At 42.2% G+C, this 20,000-nt stretch overlaps 1 protein-coding gene across 14 annotated transcripts in view; it reads left to right on the forward strand.

Moving 5' to 3' along the window:
- Window positions 1-20,000, forward strand: part of ELAVL2 (ELAV like RNA binding protein 2) — a 167,195-nt gene that overhangs the window by 122,718 nt on the left and 24,477 nt on the right. For 10 of the 14 annotated variants that reach the window (XM_073667128.1, XM_073667102.1, XM_073667095.1 and 7 more), the window contains 2 exons: window positions 5,395-5,620; window positions 19,426-19,467. The exons of 1 other annotated variant lie outside the window; for it this stretch is intronic. In XM_073667128.1, coding sequence (XP_073523229.1) covers window positions 5,395-5,620; window positions 19,426-19,467 — 268 coding nt within the window. The remainder of the gene's footprint in view (window positions 1-5,394; window positions 5,621-19,425; window positions 19,468-20,000) is intronic. 3 more of the 14 variants (XM_073667177.1, XM_073667170.1, XM_073667156.1) reach the window with 2 other exon arrangements.

A 20,000-nucleotide genomic window follows, 5' to 3' on the forward strand; every position in this document is an offset into this window, starting at 1 on the left:
ATGCACACAATTCATCTGCAGTCACCCGGCGGTCACACGAATGATGTCATCAACTCGCTGAATGTTGCTTGGAGTCACTGCGGTTACTGGCCTGCCACTCAGCCAACGGTGATGACCCTTCAGCTGTGTTACAGCGACGAACCCATCGTCTAACAGTACTGACATCCACTGTTGATTCACCGTATACATTTTTCAGTCACTCATGAATTCGAATGGGCCTTTCACCTTCTGCATGCAAGAATTCAATCATAGAACGTTGTCTAGTACGAACAAAGATGTCAGCCATTTTGCAAACTGATACAGTCCTGCCACCTGTTGGTGCAGGAAGTTGCAATTGCTGTGGATTGGAGAAGGAGAAAAAAAATAGGAGGCATTACTTATTGACTGACCTAGATATAGATATATATATAGATAGATAGATAGATATAGATATATATTACAGACCAAAAGTTTGGGAACACCTTCTCATTTAAAGATTTTTTTTTTGTATTTTCAGGACTATGAAAATTGTACATTCACACTGAAGGCATCAAAACTATTAATTAACACATGTGGAATTATATACTTAACAAAAAAGTATGAAACAACTGAAAATATGTCTTATATTCTAGGTTCTTCAAAGTAGCCACCTTTTGCTTTGATGACTGCTTTGCACACTCTTGGCATTCTCTTGATGAGCTTCAAGAGGTAATCACCGGAAATGGTCTCTCAACTATTTTGAAGGAGTTCCCAGAGATGCTTAGCACTTGTTGGCTCTTTTGCCTTCACTCTGCGGTCCAGCTCACCCCAAACCATCTCGATTGGGTTCAGGTCTGGGGACTGTGGAGGCCAGGTCATCTGGCGTAGCATCCCATCACTCTCCTTCTTGGTCAAATAGCCCTTACACAGCCTGGAGGTGTGTTTGGGGTCATTGTCCTGTTGAAAAATAATTGATGGTCCAACTAAACGCAAACCGGATGGAATAGCATGCCGGTGCAAGATGCTGTGGTAGCCATGCTGGTTCAGTATGCCTTCAATTTTGAATAAATCCCCAACAGTGTCACCAGCAAAGCACCATCACACCTCCTCCTCCATGCTTCACGGTGGAAACCAGGCATGTAGAGTCCATCCGTTCACCTTTTCTGCTTCGCACAAAGATGGTGGTTGGAACCAAAGATCTCAAATTTGGACTCATCAGACCAAAGCACAGATTTCCACTGGTCTAATGTCCATTCCTTGTGTTCTTTAGCCCAAACAAGTCTCTTCTGCTTGTTGCCTGTCCTTAGCAGTGGTTTCCTAGCAGCTATTTTACCATGAAGGCCTGCTGCACAAAGTCTCCTCTTAACAGTTGTTGTAGAGATGTGTCTGCTGCTAGAACTCTGTGTAGCATTGACCTGGTCTCTAATCTGAGCTGCTGTTAACCTGCGATTTCTGAGGCTGGAGACTCAGATAAACTTATCCTCAGAAGCAGAAGTGACTCTTGGTCTTCCTTTCCTGGGGCGGTCCTCATGTGAGCCAGTTTCTTTGTAGCGCTTGATGGTTTTTGCAACTGCACTTGGGGACACATTCAAAGTTTGCCCAATTTTTCGCACTGACTGACCTTCATTTCCTAAAGTAATGATGGCCACTCGTTTTTATTTACTTAGCTGCTTTTTTCTTGCCATAATACAAATTCTAACAGTCTATTCAGTAGGACTATCAGCTGTGTATCCACCAGACTTCTGCACAACACAACTGATGGTCCCAACCCCATTTATAAGGCAAGAAATCCCACTTATTAAACCTGACAGGGCGCAAAAAGTGCCCATCAAGCCAATCCAACTTGGGGGAGGGGCTTCAGGAAGCATGGGGTGAAATTTCTCAAGATTACCTCAGCTAATTAACAGCTAGAATGCCAACGGTCTGCAATGCTGTAATTGCTGCAAAGGGAGCATTCTTTGACGAAAGCTAAGTTTGAAGAAGAAAATTATTCTTTCATATAAAAATCATTATTTCTAACCTTGTAAATGTCTGGACTATATTTTCTATTCATTTTGCAACTCATTAGATAAATAAAAGTATGAGTTTTCATGGAAAACACAAAATTGTCTGGGTGACCCCAAACTTTTGAACGATGTGCCCGGTTCAGTGCAGGCTCAGCGCCGGAGCCCTCACTAAACCTGGGGTGATGGCCTGGGGCGTACTAATACGCCCCAGGCTTTAAAGGGGTTAAAATTCTGTGACTCACTCGTGGGTTTAAAATGTTAATTACACCTCTAAAAGAGTTTCTGAAGAGGTGTAGTCTCCAAAATATGGTTATTTGTGGGGGATTCTGCTGTTTTATCATTTCAGGGGCTTTCCTAATATGACATGGCATCTACAATTTATTCTAACAAAAATTGAGCTCCAAAATTCATTTACTGCACCTTCCCTTCTGTTTGCCCAAATAAGTTTCCGACCATGTTACCCACTGGGTATTGGCAGACTGGATAAATTACACAAAAAATTGTGTGGTCCATTTTTTCCTGTTACCCTTGTGAAAAGCAACATTTTTGTTGATTAAAAAACATTTAATTTTCACAGCCTAATGTTAAATTCTGCAAATCACCTGTGGGTGCTAAATGCGCACTACAGCCCTAAATAAATGTGATTCTGATTTGACCCCTCTGTCTCTCCCTATGTGACATGACATCCGCAAACATTGTGCTCCAGAAGTCAAATAATGTTCGTTCCGTTCTGAGCCCTGCTCTGCGTACTCGCGTGAAATTGCACCCCAAAATCTATTGTGCAATTTTTCCTGTTCCTCTTGTGAACATAAGAAATTTGGGGCTAAAGCAACACATTTGTGAAAAAAAAGTTTAATTTATACGGCTCAAATATTATGAAATTTTCTGTAAAACCTGTAGGTTCAAGATGACCTCACACCTCACATTTGTCTAATTTAAGATCTATTCATAAACCCAAATCATATCAACCTTTGCTACTAACAAAGTACAATGTGTCAAGAAAAAACTGCCAGATTCACGGAGATACGTGGAAGGATTCCAGAGTTGTTACCATGTAACAGATTTGAAAAATTTAGTCTGGTCAGAAAGGTGAAATCTGGCTTTGGCAAGAACAGGGCTAAATGTTGCTCCTTCTGCAAGATAACTTCCACCAATGTACAGTAAATCTAATCAGCTGCTCTAACTAAAAGTATATTCTCATGTGTGAATATACTGAGGCTGTAGCCATTGTAAATTTAACCTGTACAGGACTAGGGCGTTTCCCCGTTCCCTGACCTGGCACAATCCGGGGGTTTTGTCATGCATATATTTACACTTCTAGCTGCTAAACTTTCTCATCTGGATGGTCAGATTTTTTGCCTTTAATTTTTTTTTTTCTGTGAATCATAGGGCTCATTTTTAAGTCATTTTTACTATCCTTTACTTTTTTTTTTTTTTTGTTCCTGCAAATATCGAGGGAAAAATAGTGTTTATTTTTTATCATTTAATATTTTTTTAGCAGAGGACGGCTAAAAAAATATTTAAATTGTGTTCCCCTTTCCGGAAAAACTATTTTTACCTATTGGGCAAATTTATTTTCAAGAGGGGTGGGGCTAGAAACAGTGATTGGGACTTGCAGTATCTTTTAATTATTGATGATTTTTTTTTTATTTAACACACTGTGCCCTCCCTTCCCAGTTTATAAAGTCGTGAAAGATCTTTTGGTGGCATTTTAAAATATATATTTTTTTTTATTGCAGTTTGCTCAAGTTAGTGGAAATTCAGTCTTATCCATTAATAGCAGAGCTGACTGTGTCTCAAAGGACTCAGCAGATCATGCTCCCTCCCTACACCCGGTGATCACATGATAGTTCTGGGGGAGGAAGCACTGACTGTGCTTCCTAATCTGTATATCCAAGGTCTCATTCAGCGCTGTGAATATATGTATGTACAGAGTGATCATGAAGTCTGAGAGAGTAATAAACCCTCCCTGTTTTGTTTCCTGCAAGCTGCTTACTCTGCATTGGTGCTTAGAATGTCAGTGCAGAGTAAAGTGAGGACCACCTAGACATTTATAGTTTATAGGTAGTCCAATAGTAGTTAAAGCAAAACATTTCCCATTGCTTACAGCTTAACTGCTGGAGGGTATCACATATATTCCTATGAAGTTATTGGCACAAATTCTGTCCCAAGCCATCATGGAGCAATGAATAAAACAATAGGCAGCATCAATCTGATTCTGGCTGTTATTGCAGCTGTGTAATTTTTTGATGTGCTGCGACATTTTAGAGACAACCTCATTTGAAAAGTTAGCCAATGACTGTGCCTCAACTAAGTATGCGGAGGTGGTCCCCAGCACTTTCTCCTTAAACTGATTCCATTGACAGGTCCCTCCCTATGTGCACCTCAGTCTATGGCAGGAGACTAGTCATCTAAGACCCGTAGTCCCCAGACAGCTTTTCAAATGCCTTACTCTAAAATGCCAAAGCAAATAAAGGGAATCTGTCACCCCCAGGGTGATATCAGACATCTACTATGGGCATACAGGGTACAGAAATGTATATCTATACATACCTGTATGACCCATATTAGAGGTTTGCTTGCTTTGAAATGGCTTTTTATTAAATTAGCTTTGACATGCTTTCCGTACGGGGGATCCAAAGAAATCCCCGCATATTAACTTCATTTCCCCCAGACGGGAAGCATGTCAAAACTAATTTAATAAAAAGCTATTTCAAAGCAAGCAAACCTCTAATATGGGTCATACAGGTATGTATAGATTTACATTTCTATACCCTGTATGCTCATAGTAAAGGTCTTATATCGCCCAGGTGTATAGCACAACGAAGACTGATTCATGCTGCCCATTGAGCAGTATGAGTCAGATGACAGGCTCCCTTTAGGGCACATTTATGGTGCTATGCATTAGGACTTCAAGAATTCTCTAGCATGGCATTTGAGTTTGTGCAGTCCCCAAAAAATTATATATAATTATTTATAATTATAAATAAAAAAAAATATATGTATATTCCCTGCAGTTCAACTGTAATTTATTAAAATGAATAAATTGTCAATTCCTCCTAAAAAAAAAAAAAAAAAAAAGATTTATGGCATGGAACATGACGTTCTGCGTAGCCTATTTTGGAAGCATGCCATCGCTTCTAAATTTTTTTAATACTGGTTGAGACTAGCAATCACGCGGTTATATAATGGACACAAATGGCACCAGACAGACTATAATGGAGTCCATTTGGTTTCTGTTCTGGTGGCTATCCTTTTACTGGAAAAAATAGCGCATCATGCTCCTTTATTCTAGTAAAAAGCAGAACATGCGACCATTCCTCCTAAAAGATGCTCCTGATGTATGGACCTAGACTTATTGCAGGTGAAATGATCTGTTGCATGCTGTTGCCCTTTTATTTCAGTTTTTACTTTTCTCATATTTTAATAGGTGTTTCCAGGGGGGTTGGATTCATTCGGTTTGACAAAAGGATTGAGGCTGAGGAAGCCATTAAAGGCCTAAATGGACAAAAACCTCCTGGAGCAACAGAACCCATAACTGTTAAGTTTGCCAACAACCCAAGTCAAAAAGTAAACCATACTATTCTGTCCCAGTTATACCAGTCTCCAAACCGGAGGTACCCAGGACCGCTTGCACAACAAGCTCAAAGATTTAGGTTTGTTTATTCACTTTTCTTGATAATACACGTTAGAGCTTTGTGTTATTATGTATATTGCTTGGCTTTAAAGGGAATATTTGACAAGGCTTTTGTCACCTAATCTAAAAACAGCATAATGTAGACACAGAAATCCTGATTCCAATGATGTATCATATACTGAGCTGCTTGCTGTAGATTCAATAAAATTGCTTTGTCAGCTGGAGATTCACAAGAGGACTAGTAAACCTGCAGCTATGTAGTCCTCCCTATTCATGAGCTTTGTATAACCCCGCCCCAATCGTGGATTGGCAGCTTTCATAGCATACACAGAAAGCTGTCAATCAGTGGTGTGGGCGGGGCTATACAGCTTTCAGCATTCAGAGAGCAGTCAGATCTGCATGCAGACCAGTAAGTGATACATTGCTGGAATCTGGGTCTCTGCCCCTCTTATCATGCTGCTTTCAAATGGGGTAACAAAAACCTGGTGACAGATCGCTTCTTGATTGTAGCTGTAAATTCTATGCCAACCTCGCGTGACATGAAAGTACATATAGTTAAAGGGATTGTCCCCTTTCAGAAAATCCTGGTTTCTGGGTGCAGTTTTAGTAAAAGAAAAACCCTTCCTTACCCGCCATTCCCGAGTCTGCTTCTGCTCTTTGTATGTGATATTGGCTGCAGCGCTGATGTTATGTTGACAGTACGGCAGCCATTCAGTGAGTTCAGCAGCTCTGTTTAGTATACGAAACACCCTACTCAGACTAAGCTTCAGCGCTGCAACCCGTATTAGATACCTGGAGTATTTTCTGAAAGAGGACAGCCAATTCAATGATCTTAGTTTTTTTTTAAACCTTTTTTGTTTTAACTATTTTAGGTGGCTTAAAAGATGCCCTGATTATAAAACGCACCCCAAATCTTGGTGTGCAAAATAGGAAAAAATGCACCTTATCCTTTTTTACCTGGGGGGCAGTGGTGGTGGAGTGGGGGTCACACATATCTGAGATTGGTGGCTGCGGCAGGAGTCGGTAGATGCTATGGGCCCCGTCCTCAGAAGAAGTGTCGCTGATTCAAGGCGATGGTGGTGGTGGCAGCGGCTGCCATTTTGCCGAAGCACAGTGCAGGGCTATGTACGGGATAGGGAACTTTGCCTCCGCTCACCTCTGACTTCTGAGGATGGGGCCGCAGTATCTCCCTGCTACTGCCGCCATCACCACCGCCTTGAATCAGTGACACTTCTGAGGACGGGGCCCACAGCATCGCCCTGCAGCCACCACAAAGCTCCTGTATCTGGGACCCCGATCCGACACCTCTCCCCCAGGTAAAATACCATAAGTTTGCATTATAAGACGCACTCCCTTTTTCCTCCCAAATTTGGGGGGGTGTTGGGGGAGGGAGTGCGTCTTATAATTCGCAAAATATGGTAGCGCAGAAAAATGTAAGCTATCTATGACTAGAGCCTTGGCCTCATGAAGAAATATTGCCCAATATACTGACAGCACATGAATTTCTCTAGTTCTGTAAGCAACCAACACAATCTGTTTTTGTTGTACATGTGTTAAGGCCCCGTCACACTGAGCGACGCTACAGCGATCCCGACAATGATACGACCTGTCAGGAATCGTTGCTGCGTCGCTATGTGGTCGCTGGTGAGATGTCAAACAGGCAGATCTTCCCAACGACGCAGCAACGATGCAGCGACCCGTAACGATCTGTATAACGATGCATGCCTATGTGTTTGTGTCTGAGTCGTCAACAAGGTCGTTGGTAAGGTGTCAAACACACCGATGCATGCTACCCAGCGGGGCTTCAACGATTAAAGAAATGTCCAGACCATTCCGACACGACCAGCGATCTCACAGCAGGGGCCTGGTCGCTGCTAAGTGTCAAATGTAGCGAGATCGCTGCTGAGGTCGCTGTTACGTCACAAAAGTTATGACTCAGCAGCGATCTCGCTAGCAATCTCGCTTAGTGTGACGGGGGCTTTATTCTGCTGGTGATTCCATTAAATGAATGGTACTAAAATTTTGTAATATACAACATGAATGTTCTTTTTAAAGTTGATTTGTCAACTCTCATTTGTTGGTTTTAGTAAATACTTCTACTCCCCTTAAAGGGTTATTCCTGTACCGATAAGGTCACGTCTACAAACACCTGCCACTTGTGTATGCTACCACACTGCTGTGTGATGTCATTGACACTCTCTCCCAATACGGAAGTGAGCGGTGCCAGAATAAAATAATTAAAAAATTTTAGGAATTTTTTTTTTTCTTAAAGCTCTGATTCCCCCCCCTCCCCCCCCCCCCCCCTGTTTCTAAAAAAAAAATGTGAATAAGTTGACAACTGAGTGTTACCAATTGAAGGTAGTGTTTTCACCTAGTTGCCAATTTAAGAAATATCCCAGAGGAATCACGGGAGCAGCACTGAATACAAGTTTTCACTGAAACTCGTTAGAAATTGACAGGTCTTATTACATGAAGGCTCTTTATAAGTAGCATCATACGTTAATTGTAATTGCCAGCACAAGCCATATGAAGGCTTGTGTTTTACAAAACAAGTTAAATTTTGCTATCATTTTGGGAATATGTATAATTTAAGCAGGGTATTTTTATGGCGATTTGTGTGGCGATGGGGAGGGGGTGGAGCTGCAGTGTTAGGGTTTAGTTTTTCCAGAGTTCATATACAGTTTACACTTGTTGATGTGGGCTCAGCTTCTGAGCGGCTGTCAGTAACGGGTTTGGTAAAATTTCCTATAAGTAGAGGCTGTGTTAGCATTACATTTAAACTGGGAAGACTGTGATTTATGAAACTGGAGACCTATGCAGTGAAATACATCAAACAAGCCATTTATTTTTATTCTTTTTTTTAAACATTCCTATGTGCCTGATAAGCCCTCAGCACAAACACCAAATGCATGAATTGGCCTCCAGTTGATACATTTGGTGTTGAGCTGAAGGCTTATCCAGCAGGTATGCCTAAACATAAGGTGAACACCTTTCCTTTAACACCTTCCTGCAAAATGAAGTAACTGTATTTCTAGACTGCAGGTGATTTACAGCAATCTGACCTAGAGATGGCACAGGCTCTGGAGTTGTACTCTTGCCATACGCTATAGAAGCCTACTGTTGCACAAGGTCCTGCTGTGTGTACTGGTACTGGACCTAGCTTGTACCCCAACACTAACCCCTGAGATGCTACGGTCAATAGTGACAGCAGCAAGTGAGCTTGACAGAGATCACTCCCTCTTTAAGCTTATTGACAGCCCTGCGGTGCGATCTCGAGTTCTCATGTTTGCTATGGCAACAAGTTGACCTAACAATGGCCTTTATCTTCCATAAGACATATTTATATAACCCAGAATCTGTTTTAATAGTTATTTTAATTGTAAAAAAAAAAATCTCTTGGCGTTTCTGCATTCATAACAACCCATATCAATAGGCCACCGTCACACGTTCAGTATTTGGTCAGTATTTTACATCAGTATTTGTAAGCCAAAACCAGGTGAGGAACAGTCAAAGGAAAAGTATAATAGAAACAAGTCACCAATTCTGTATTTGTAAGCCAAAACCAGGAGTGGGTGATAAATACCGATGTAAAATACTGACCAAATACTGAACGTGTCAACGTAGCCTAAACCTCTCTATTGTGCTCAGTAACTGCTGTAAAAAAATACAAAACACTATGCCAGAATTGTTTGTTCATCTTTCTCACAACACATTAAATAAAAAATGTGTACGTGTCCCAAAGTGGTATCAATAAAAACTACAGCTTGCAAGGCAAAAAATAACCCTCTTTACAGGTCTGATCTCAGAAAAAATGTATGACTCTCGCAATGACAACTAAAAAAAAAATTGTGCAAAAGTAGTAGAACTTGTATAAATTGAATATTGTAGTAATCCTATCAAACACCAGAATTAAGAAAGCATGTCAATTATACTGCATTGTAACCTGCATAAAAGATAAAATTAAACAATTTCAGATCTCATTTTTTTTATTCATGCCTCTTACCGAAAAAAAATTAAGTCCTATATACCCAAAAATGGCACTTGTAAACACCACAACTTATCCCACAAAGAGCAAACCCTCACACAACTTTGTCTGAAGAAAAATGAGTATCAGAATATGGTGACCAAAAAATTTTTGGGGTGTAGCCTGGAATAATAGTGCCCCAATACCTGTGATAGATTCAGAGCACTGTATGTGACCAATGCTGCTTACGCAATCATAATCACTGCTGACAAGCTGCAGCTCTCCTCTCCCGGTGTAGTAATGACATTCATAATGTAATGACATTGCAGTGCCAGTAGAGGAGAGCTGCAGCAGTGATGAAGGTGATCAGGGAAGCAGGATGCAAGTTTTGAGGTGCATGGCACTTTTAAGACTCGCCTGATTTATTAAGATCTTAATTTATGAAGGGTCTCAGACTTGGCAACACCCCCTCATCAAGACCTGTATTAACAATGCCGGTCTTGATGAATCATGGGCATAATGTATATTCTACAGCCAATACTGTACCTAGATACAAAGTTATCTGACTTAACCTGTTCTCACCCTGCACAGTAACAGTACTTGGAGCTTCTGCATTATTACAGAGTAAAGTGATGGTGTAGTAGTGTTAGCAGTTTCATATAGCATGCCAGGATAGTTTAAAACTTTGAATCCCCCATTAAACTCCATAGATGCCACATTCAATGCTGACTACAGCATCTAAATGGTTATGGAACTTCTGCCCAACAAAAGCCCCCAGATCTGTCCTGTATGGAAGCCTCTTAGGTCTTTCAATGGAATGCAATTATACAGCAGCACTTTAGTGTATCATAAGAGCTACGAACGGATAGCATGTTTCAGTCCCCTAGTTTCTAAAAATAAAAAATGTCGTCTTCCATTCAATCCATATAAAGTAATTTCATAAACATATAAAAAAAAACATTTGTCTTTATTTAACACACGTTTAGTTTTCCTATTTTTTGAGACTTGGGTTTATTTTATACCTTTTAATCCCACTTTCCCAAAATTCTAAAAGGTGATCAGAAAGTGCACACTACAATGCTACCAATGAGGGCTTCAATAAACAAGCTATTTAACAACTAAGAGCTTTTTTTGCAGGGCAAACCACTTTTTAAACACTAATGTCATTTTTTTAGGAGGCAATGTAACGTTCTGATTTTTTATTTTTTTTATATATCATGCCACTCACTGTGCCGTGTAATTGATATAGGTATTATGCAGGTGAACACAGGTTTGGTGAAGCCAAATTTAACTAGTAATTTTTAATACTTTTGCACAAGCAAGAGAATGTACAAATACAGGTAGATATACATATGACTAAAGATAGAGATATATTATAATTTTTAGTGTGTTTTTTTTTTTTTTTTTTCTAAGCTGTCTTTTAGGCTATGTGCCCACGATGCAGATATCCTGAGCGTTTCTGCATCTCCCTGGCAGAAAAAAAAACACATGCAGATTGTACATGCGGATTGTACATGCGTTTTTCCTGCCAGGGACATGCGGAAGTGTAGCGTTCTTCACTTGCATTTCCGCATGCGGGTTGATTAGCGCTTTTCCAAGAGATTTTAGCATCACTTGGAAAGTGCTTGTCAACTTGGTCACACTATATAAATCCATGCAACCAGCATGGATTTATATAGTGTGACCCGAGAGAATGTCAAAAAATCAAAAAATAAATCTATACTTGCCCTCTGATGGCCCGCGCTGTCTTGCTTCACCGTCCCGGCTGCCGGCAGCGGTACACTGAAGGACCTGCCGACGTTAGCGTCGCATGACCCGTCACATGACTATGACGTCAGCGCAGGTCCTTCAGTACATCGCGGACTGTCGGCATGCAAGGAGGAGCGCACCGCGGGCCGCCAGAAGGTAAGTATATATTTTATTTTTTATTTTATTCTTTTTTTTACAGTTTCTATGGTACCCAGGTCCGGAGGAGAGTCTCCTCTCCTCTAGACCTGGGTACCATTTGCACATTAGATCCATGGAATGCGCATCTACATATGTAGTGATGCGTAATCCATACGGTCTAATGCAAGTCGATGGCAAAATTATTGGTAGTGCTGCGTTTTTTTATGCAATGATAATCCGCAACGGAATTTTCCGCAGCATGCGGATTATCATTGGGGAACATCCCTGGCTATTACTATCAGCCCACAGCTGTTTATGCAGCCTTTACTGGCTAGACTACAGGGGGACAACCAGAGAAAAAATGGGGTCCCCTTATAAAATCTAACCAGCAAAGGCTAAACTAGACAGCTGCGGGCTGATATTAATAGCCAGGGAAGGGGCCATGGATACTAGCCCCCTCCCCGGCTATTAATATCACCCCTCAGCAGTCCCTGAAATGGCTCACCCATAAAATGCGCCAAATCTGGCACTTAGCCTTGCTCTTCCACACGGCCCAGTAGCGGTGACAGCCTTGTATTGGCGGCTGACGTGAAGCCCAGGTTAGTAATGAATCCCCTGTTACTAACCGCGTGGTTAAATGGTCACCGCTTTTTCAATAAGACACGGCCAGAATAAAGTATTTTAATGAAATAAAAAACACACACGGTTCTACAATCTTTTTCATTACCCGCCTCCGCGAAGCCCTCGATCTCTTGAAAAAAAAAAACGTAAAAAAACAAACAATATTCCTCACCTGTCTGCCATCAACGACGTAGTCCACGATCACGACTGTCCCACGACGATCCGGATAATTTCTACAGCTGTGACATCAGAAATCACTGTCACAGCTGTAGAATACAGCGCTGTATACTGACAGGGGTGTATACTGACAGGGGTGTATCACCCCGGTCAGTATACAGTGCTGCAGGGGGTCACTGGGGTTCATCAGCTGATGAGCCCCGGTGAGCTAGAGACCGCGGCAACATTCTTGTTGATGTTCCCACGCTAAGCATCGGCTGATCGGTCATGAGACCAATCAGCTGATTACCGGCTAAAGCAACCAGCTGATGGTCACATGACCATCAGCTGATTGCTGCTGGCACTGATCACCTGATGGTCACGCGACAATCAGCTAATCGGTCACGTCACTGCAGGTCTTGGAAGTACACTGCCGGGCACGAGCCCGTGTCTGCAGTGTACCGCGAGCCGCTGAAGAGGAAGCGTCGCTGAGGACATCGGGGCCTGCCGGACAGGTGAGTATGAAGGTTTTTTTTTTTTTTTTTTTACTGGCGCTGGCATGCGGGCTGGGAGGAGCTGGCTGCTGCTTCTCCCATCTACACTGCTCTCACGGTTATCTGCCAGAGCAGCGGTCGGATGAGAGGTGTAACAGTCTTCTCTCCCGACCCGGGTACTGGGCGTGATATTGCACCTATTGTTTTACATTGAAACACAGCAAATCCGCATGTATAGCTATTATACATGTGGGTTTGCTGCGATTCAATGCAACTCAATGGGCGTGATTTCGCCGTGAGTTTGAGAATCCCCAGTGTCTGCTGGGACACTCGCATGGACGGTCATTGTAAGCAGGAAAGAAAAAACATACAATGAAAGTTAAAATACAGAGGGAAGGGATCTTTTAATTGATGTATATTAAAAAACGAGTTAATTTTCAAAATTAAATGGTTAGATATATTGAGTGTTAGGTTCACTGTTGGGTTTCAGGCAACCACTTTTTAATAGAAAGGATTCCAAGAGTTGAAAAAATGTACAAAGAACTTCAAAACTGATAAAAGGCATCGAGCATCTTGGTTTTGAGAAAAGTTGCTGTAGTTTCTTGCATCTGCTGTCCTCTGATGACGTCCTGGATACATGGTCATGGCAATAGAACCTGTTAGTGATGAGTGTAGTGCCGGCACTCTGCCTCTACCTCCTACACTGCTTCTTGCTATAAAAGGTGTAGTTAGGGGTGCGGAGATGGCTGCAGAAAGCAACACCAATGCCATCCCCCTGAAGACAACTCACTTGAGGGCGGTGCTGGAAGCTTTGGGGGCACCGCTGGTATCACTCACCACCAGATAAGAGTGCTGGCCCTGCTCTCATGTCTCACACAGAGTCTATCACTTGATCCAGGAGATGGAGGGCAGTGATGCAAGAAACTGCACCGTTGGCCCGTGTGATGTCCTGTTCCAGGAGGGGAGATAGAGGCTGCAGGGAAGCGAGTTCAGTTCCAGCCTCTTGTGACGTCCTGTTAGATTCCTCTCAAACAAAACATCACAGGGAGTGAAGTAAATAAAAACACATTTAGGGATTAGGTAGATGGGGAGAAGTATAGGATATTGTATAATAAAATAAAAACCTACAGTGCAAAAGAGGGAACACAATCAACAATCCGAAATAAACCGTCAATATTTATAAAAAATCTGTACAAAAATAGCTACAAGTAATATGACACTGAACAAATGAGCAAATGATAGATAAACATGTGATCTATACAAGTAGTACAGACACGAGAAAGACAATCAAGACAGCTTCATTAAGTAATAACCTAATATTGTGGCTTTGGTATCTATGTACATGCTCATGAAGCTGAAAAAACATAGTTTTTCATTAGACTATGCTAGTTCTACTATCGCATAGGCACCAATGTCTTAAATCATTTGATGTACATTACTATAGTGAAATGGACAAATTTGCTATTCACCGTAATAGTCAAGCAAATGTTAATATATCAAAGCAGCATAGTAGCATGGTAAAAATGACTATAATTACCTTTGGCCACACTGATGTTATGGGGCTGTTTCACATAACATGCGTTTCACCACCACCTGCTGTTTCGACAGGAGGTATTTGAGTTCCATTTTGGGGTGTTTAAATATTGTCCCTAATGTAATTGATCAGTGAGCTGGTTACTGCCGTGTGGTGAAGCCCGCGCTTAGTGTATGCATCACTGGGGCACATAACCATGTCAGGATCACATGGTCTGTTGCCTGGGAGACACCGCTCCAGTGCTGGGGACCGGTGCTTATTCCAGCAACACGCCTCCCAGGCAGCTGGCCATGTGATCCAGATCCTGACATGGTCATATGTCCGCGTAATGCGTACTCCAATTGCCGGCTTCACCGTGTCGCAGCAGCACGACAGTGACACACTCACTTGCCAATTATCTTTAGGCGCACGATTTAAACACCCTAACATGGTGCTCAAAACACTCTTCATGAAACTGTAGGTGGCAGTGAAACACGCATTGAGGTGTTCTACAGCCCCATACTATTTCTCACAATGGCCAATATTAATTAGTCATCTTACTATGGTGCTTCGATACATTAATATCTGCCTTTTTGACTATTACTGTGCATGGCATGTGTATTTCACTATAGTAATATACATCATCTGATAGGACATTGCAATAGTTTTTCCTTATACTGCACAGGCTTGTTCAGTTTTTTCAGCTTCATGAGCATGTACATGGATATCGATGCCAAAATGTTATGTTACTTAATGGAGCCGTCTTTTGATCTCTCTTGTGTCTGAACTACTTGTATAGATCACATGTTGATCTATCATTTCCTTTTTTGTCCTGTATCCTATTAGTTGTAGCTTTTTTGGTATAGATATTTAATAAATATTGACTGTTTAGGATTTTTGATTACGCTCCCTCTTTTCTGCTGTAGGTTTTTATGCTATATTTGTGGAGGCATTAATATGAGGAATCCTCTGTTTTTTTTTTTTTGTGTTGTATAATTAAGCTAATAACAAAAGTCGTTGGAGTATAAAGATAAATATTTAGAACATTTTAAAGCACTGGACCACCCCTTTTACGAATGGTCTTCCTCAAGCTGTTCCCAGCAGGAACGGTTTATTTAAAAGGTCTTATGATTTCCGAGGGAAAAAAAAAAATAGCACTTGTATAAATGTATAAAAATCTTGTTTGATTGTTCATAGTCTGTCTGCTTCTCCATTTTGTTATTTAATGACTTAAATTAAATGGGTTGTCTGGTCTAAAACTACTAGTCTGCAGTCACACTGACTGTAGACCTGTGAATTCTTACAACGCATGTGCTCTGAGGATTCTCTGGTGTCCGCTCCGGGATAGCTGGCCATGTAACTGAAAGTATGCGATATGGATACTACCGGCCACATTCTGACTGTGGAGGGGCACCCTTGCTCAATACAAGTGTATTGAGCAAGGCCGGAAATGGTCTAGTCGGATTGTGGCCAGGAGTATGCATATTGCATACTTGCGGCGATATGATCACCTTTGCTGGAGCGGAGAATCCTCAGTGTGTGCTATGTAAGGATTCACAGGTCTACAGTAAGTGACTGCAGACTTGTAGTTTTAGACCGAACAACCCCTTTAAGTCATTACTAGTGTTGAGCGATAGCTTCCGATATCAGGAAATATCGTATCGGATTGGATCGGACCGATACTCAAAAAGTATCGGATATCGCCGATTCCGATACTGGAAACCAATGCAAGTCAATGGGACAGAAATATCGGAATGAAAATAAACCCTTTCTTTCCTTGTAGGTTAATTCTACATGAAGGAAAACAACTAAGAATAACGTAGAATGTATTATGCGAAAAGCCGGCAATTCATCAGCGCATACACCGGTACCCGACAATTTACAACAGAAAGAATAGAGCTTCACACATAGATTAGATAGATAGAAACATGTCAGTCACATATATATGAAGTACAGTGACAGTGTTGCTTAATGTACTTGTCATTTAGTGTAAAGGATTTATTTAAAAAAATAATAGTGTTTTAATGCACCGTCTCTTTAAGAAAGCCGGCCGGCAATTCAGCTGCGGTACCCGACAATTTAGAATAGAAGGAATAGAGAATCATACATAGATTAGATAGATAGAAACATGTCAGTTACATATATATGAAGTACAGTGATAGTGTTGGTTACTGTACTTGTCATTTAGTGTTAAAATAAAGGATTTATTTAAAAAAAAAATTGGCGTGGGGTTCCCCTTAATTTTAGTCTCTAGCGGAGGTTAAGCAGACGGCTGGGGCAGATGTTGAAGCCTGGGAAGGGGGTAATACCCACGGAGCTTCCCAGGCTGCTAATATCAGCCCCCAGCGGAATACTTAGCCTTTACTAGCTATTAAAATGGGGGACCCCCCCCCCAAAAACAAATGACGTTGGGTCTCCCCTAATTTAATAGCTAGCAAAGGCTAGGCAGACAGCTGGGGGCTGATATTAATAGCCCAGGAAGGGAGCCATGAATATGGGCCCCCTCCCAAGCTAGAAACACCAGCCGTCAGCCACCCCAGAAATGGCGCATCCATAGGATGTGCCAATTCTGGCACTTAGCCTCGCTCTTCCCACTGCCCTGTAGCGGTGGCAGTGGGGTAATATGGTTGGGGTTGATGTCAGCTTATAATGCCAGCTGACATCAAGCCCAGGTTAGTAATGGAGAGGCGTCTTTAAGACACCCCCATTACTAACCCCATAGTCAAAGTTAAAAAAAAAAACCACAAACACCCAGAATAAAGTCCTTTAATTGAAATAAACACACAATTCTTTATTGTTCTAAATTAAACTATACTTACCATCACGCCCATTCCAGCTGAAGCCAACGATCTCCTGCAAGAAAAATAATAAACCAACCTCATCCTTACCTTCCCATGGATCCCACGACAGCTTCAGCTCTGCTACATCGAGATGACAGGCTGGACTGCAGCAGAACGCTGCCATCCAGCCTGTCATCCCGCAGACACTGAGAAGCGCAGGCATGCTTGCGCTCCTCAGTGTCTCAGCTGGCGCTGACATGAACCCCAGCCCCATTACCCCCTGCCACCGCACCAGGGCAGCGTGGAAGAGCGAGGCTAAGTGCCAGAATTGGCACATCCTATGGATGCGCCATTTCTGGGGCGGCTGACGGCTGGTGTTTCTAGCCTGGGAGGGGGCCAATATTCATGGCACCCTTCCTGGGCTATTAATATCAGCCCCCAGCTGTCTGCCTAGCCTTTGCTAGTTATTAAAATAGGGGGGACCCCCAAGTCATTTTTTTGGGGGGTCCCCCATTTTAATAGCTAGTAAAGGCTAGGTATTCAGCTGGGGGCTGATATTAGTAGTCTGGGAAGCTCCGTGGGTATTACCCCCTTCCCAGGCTTCAACATCTGCCCCAGCCGTCTGCTTAACCTCAGCTAGAGACTAAAATTATGGGGAATCCCACGCCAATTTTTTTTTTAAATAAATCCTTTATTTTAACACTAAATGACATTTGAGGAGTTAATAAAGATGCAGTCCCTAAATTATTATTTATTTTTTAATTAATTTTTCCCAAAAATTTTGACGTGGGCTTTGCCATATTTTTGTATGCCAGCCAGGTACAGCATCCAGCTTCTATGAACGCGCCATTTTCTGGGGTGGCTGCGGACTGCAATTTGCAGACATCGCACAGACACCGCACACATCGCACAGACACCGCACACACCCGCAGACACCGCACAGACACCCCACACACCGCGCACACCCGCACAGACACCCACACACACCAATCATGACCGGTCTGGGAGGTGAGGCTGACCTGTGCGACCGTGGGAAAGTTCATGTGAGTTCATGCAATGCAGTCAAGCATGAACTCGCATGAACCCTCTGAGGGCACCGCGGCTACTTCAAATGAACAGCTCATCAGCATCACCTGATACCTCAGCTGTTCATTTGAAATAACCGGCGGGAAAGCGCAGCACAGAACGGGAAAGCCGGCGGTGAAGTCTTTTCACTGCCGGCTTCCCCGCCCGGGTCCTTCGCTCCCCGCTCCTTGGTGCTGCGCTCCCCGCCCGGTCCTAACTTACGATCGGGATGGGAGGTGGCGAGGTGAGCGGAGGATCGGGGTGGGAGGCTGCGGGGAAGCAGTATGGGGCTGTGTGATTGTTTAAAAGCCGGCGGCTTTTTACCGCCCGCCGGCTTTTAAACGATCAGGAGAATTCTCCCCCGCTGGGATGGCATTCTGATGACAGGCTGGATCTCAGCTGAGCGCTGCCATCCAGCTTGTCATCCTTCAGAGACACTGCAGAGCGCAGGCATTATGGGAACTTCCGATTCCGGTATTCGATATTGTAAAAGTATCGGAATTAAGTATCGGAATTCCGATACCGCGAATATCGGCCGATACCTGATATTTCAGTATCGGAATGCTCAACACTAGTTATTACCTTAGTAGGTCCATTGAACTATGAATATTTGCCAGGAATTTCACTTTATATTGAACCTGTTGGATCCCCCAATCAAATCACCCTCAAGCCATTCAGATCAGTAATCCAGCACCCCAATCATGCTACTGGTAGCCCAGTTGGTATCCTTGCAAAGATTAAGTTTAAATGCCTACCTCGGCAAAAGAATCTGTCTAGATTAGGAAAGTTTTCATTCAGAGCAGTCTGGCCTTATTTGCTATAATGAAAGTTTTCATTCAGAGCAGTCTGGCCTTATTTGCTATAATGATGACATTTATCAGTGGAGGTCCAAATGCTGAGAGATGCCCACAATCTTCAAAATCACAAATACTAAAGCAGAGCACGGTACTCTGTTATCTGTCAGTCCCATAGAGAATGAATGCCTTTTCTGGCATCTTACTGGAAAAACTCTTTAAAGTCGGGTCATTTTTTTTTTCTATAATTTTTTTCCAAATTTTGTATTCTAAGTTAGTAATCCAGTGGTGACTTTTATTTACCTTGCTGTAAACACAGCTCTGTTATTGTGCTTACTTTGCTACAACTGTTCATTCCATGGAATATTGACCCATTTGCCTACAAATGGTGATGCCACTAATTTCAAGTAGTATTCAAAGAGTAACTGATATTAAATTGCCACCTGCATGTGGTAACCAAAGATATTTGTTGGTCAGGTCTAATGCTCCACGTAATTTTAAAGGGGCAGTTTGTGCCAAGACTGAACAATCTGCCAAATGTGTTTTGCAGGTTGGACAATTTGCTCAATATGGCTTATGGAGGAATAAAGAGGTAATTTCTTTTCCAAGTTGTGGCGCTTGTCCTTGTGCATTGTTTTTAGTTTGTGTCTTCACTTCAGTATACGCTTGTAACTGAAAGCTACCTTTTTCCTCATTGTCTTCATTTTTGTAAGGCAAATCATATTTTGGATCCATATTATCATTTTTTATTCCATTCTGTGTTGGTATGATTTCATTTCATATATGTAAAGTGCTTGTAAATAAAAATATCCTCATTAAGTAACTTGGTACATATTAGGCTGTGTGCCCACTATGCGTTTTTCAAGCGGAATTTCCGCACCAGAAACGCTTTAAAAACGCTTGGTAATCCGTGCCCCATGATCCCCAATGAAAATCTGCATGTTCTGTGCCCATGCTGCTGATTTTTCCGCAGCATGTCCATTATTTGTGCGTTTCTGCATGCGGATTTGATGCCCCAAAAGAACAAAAAAATACGTGTGTAAAATCCGCAAGCATTTTTGACTGCCAAAACCATGCAGAAACGCTGAGGAAATTTTCTGCTTCATTTCTGCATCATGGGCACAT

The sequence above is a fragment of the Phyllobates terribilis genome, unplaced genomic scaffold (assembly GCF_046119375.1).
Source record: "Phyllobates terribilis strain yellow unplaced genomic scaffold, ASM4611937v1 Scaffold_1__5_contigs__length_1240528914, whole genome shotgun sequence".
Lineage (NCBI taxonomy): Eukaryota > Metazoa > Chordata > Amphibia > Anura > Dendrobatidae > Phyllobates > Phyllobates terribilis.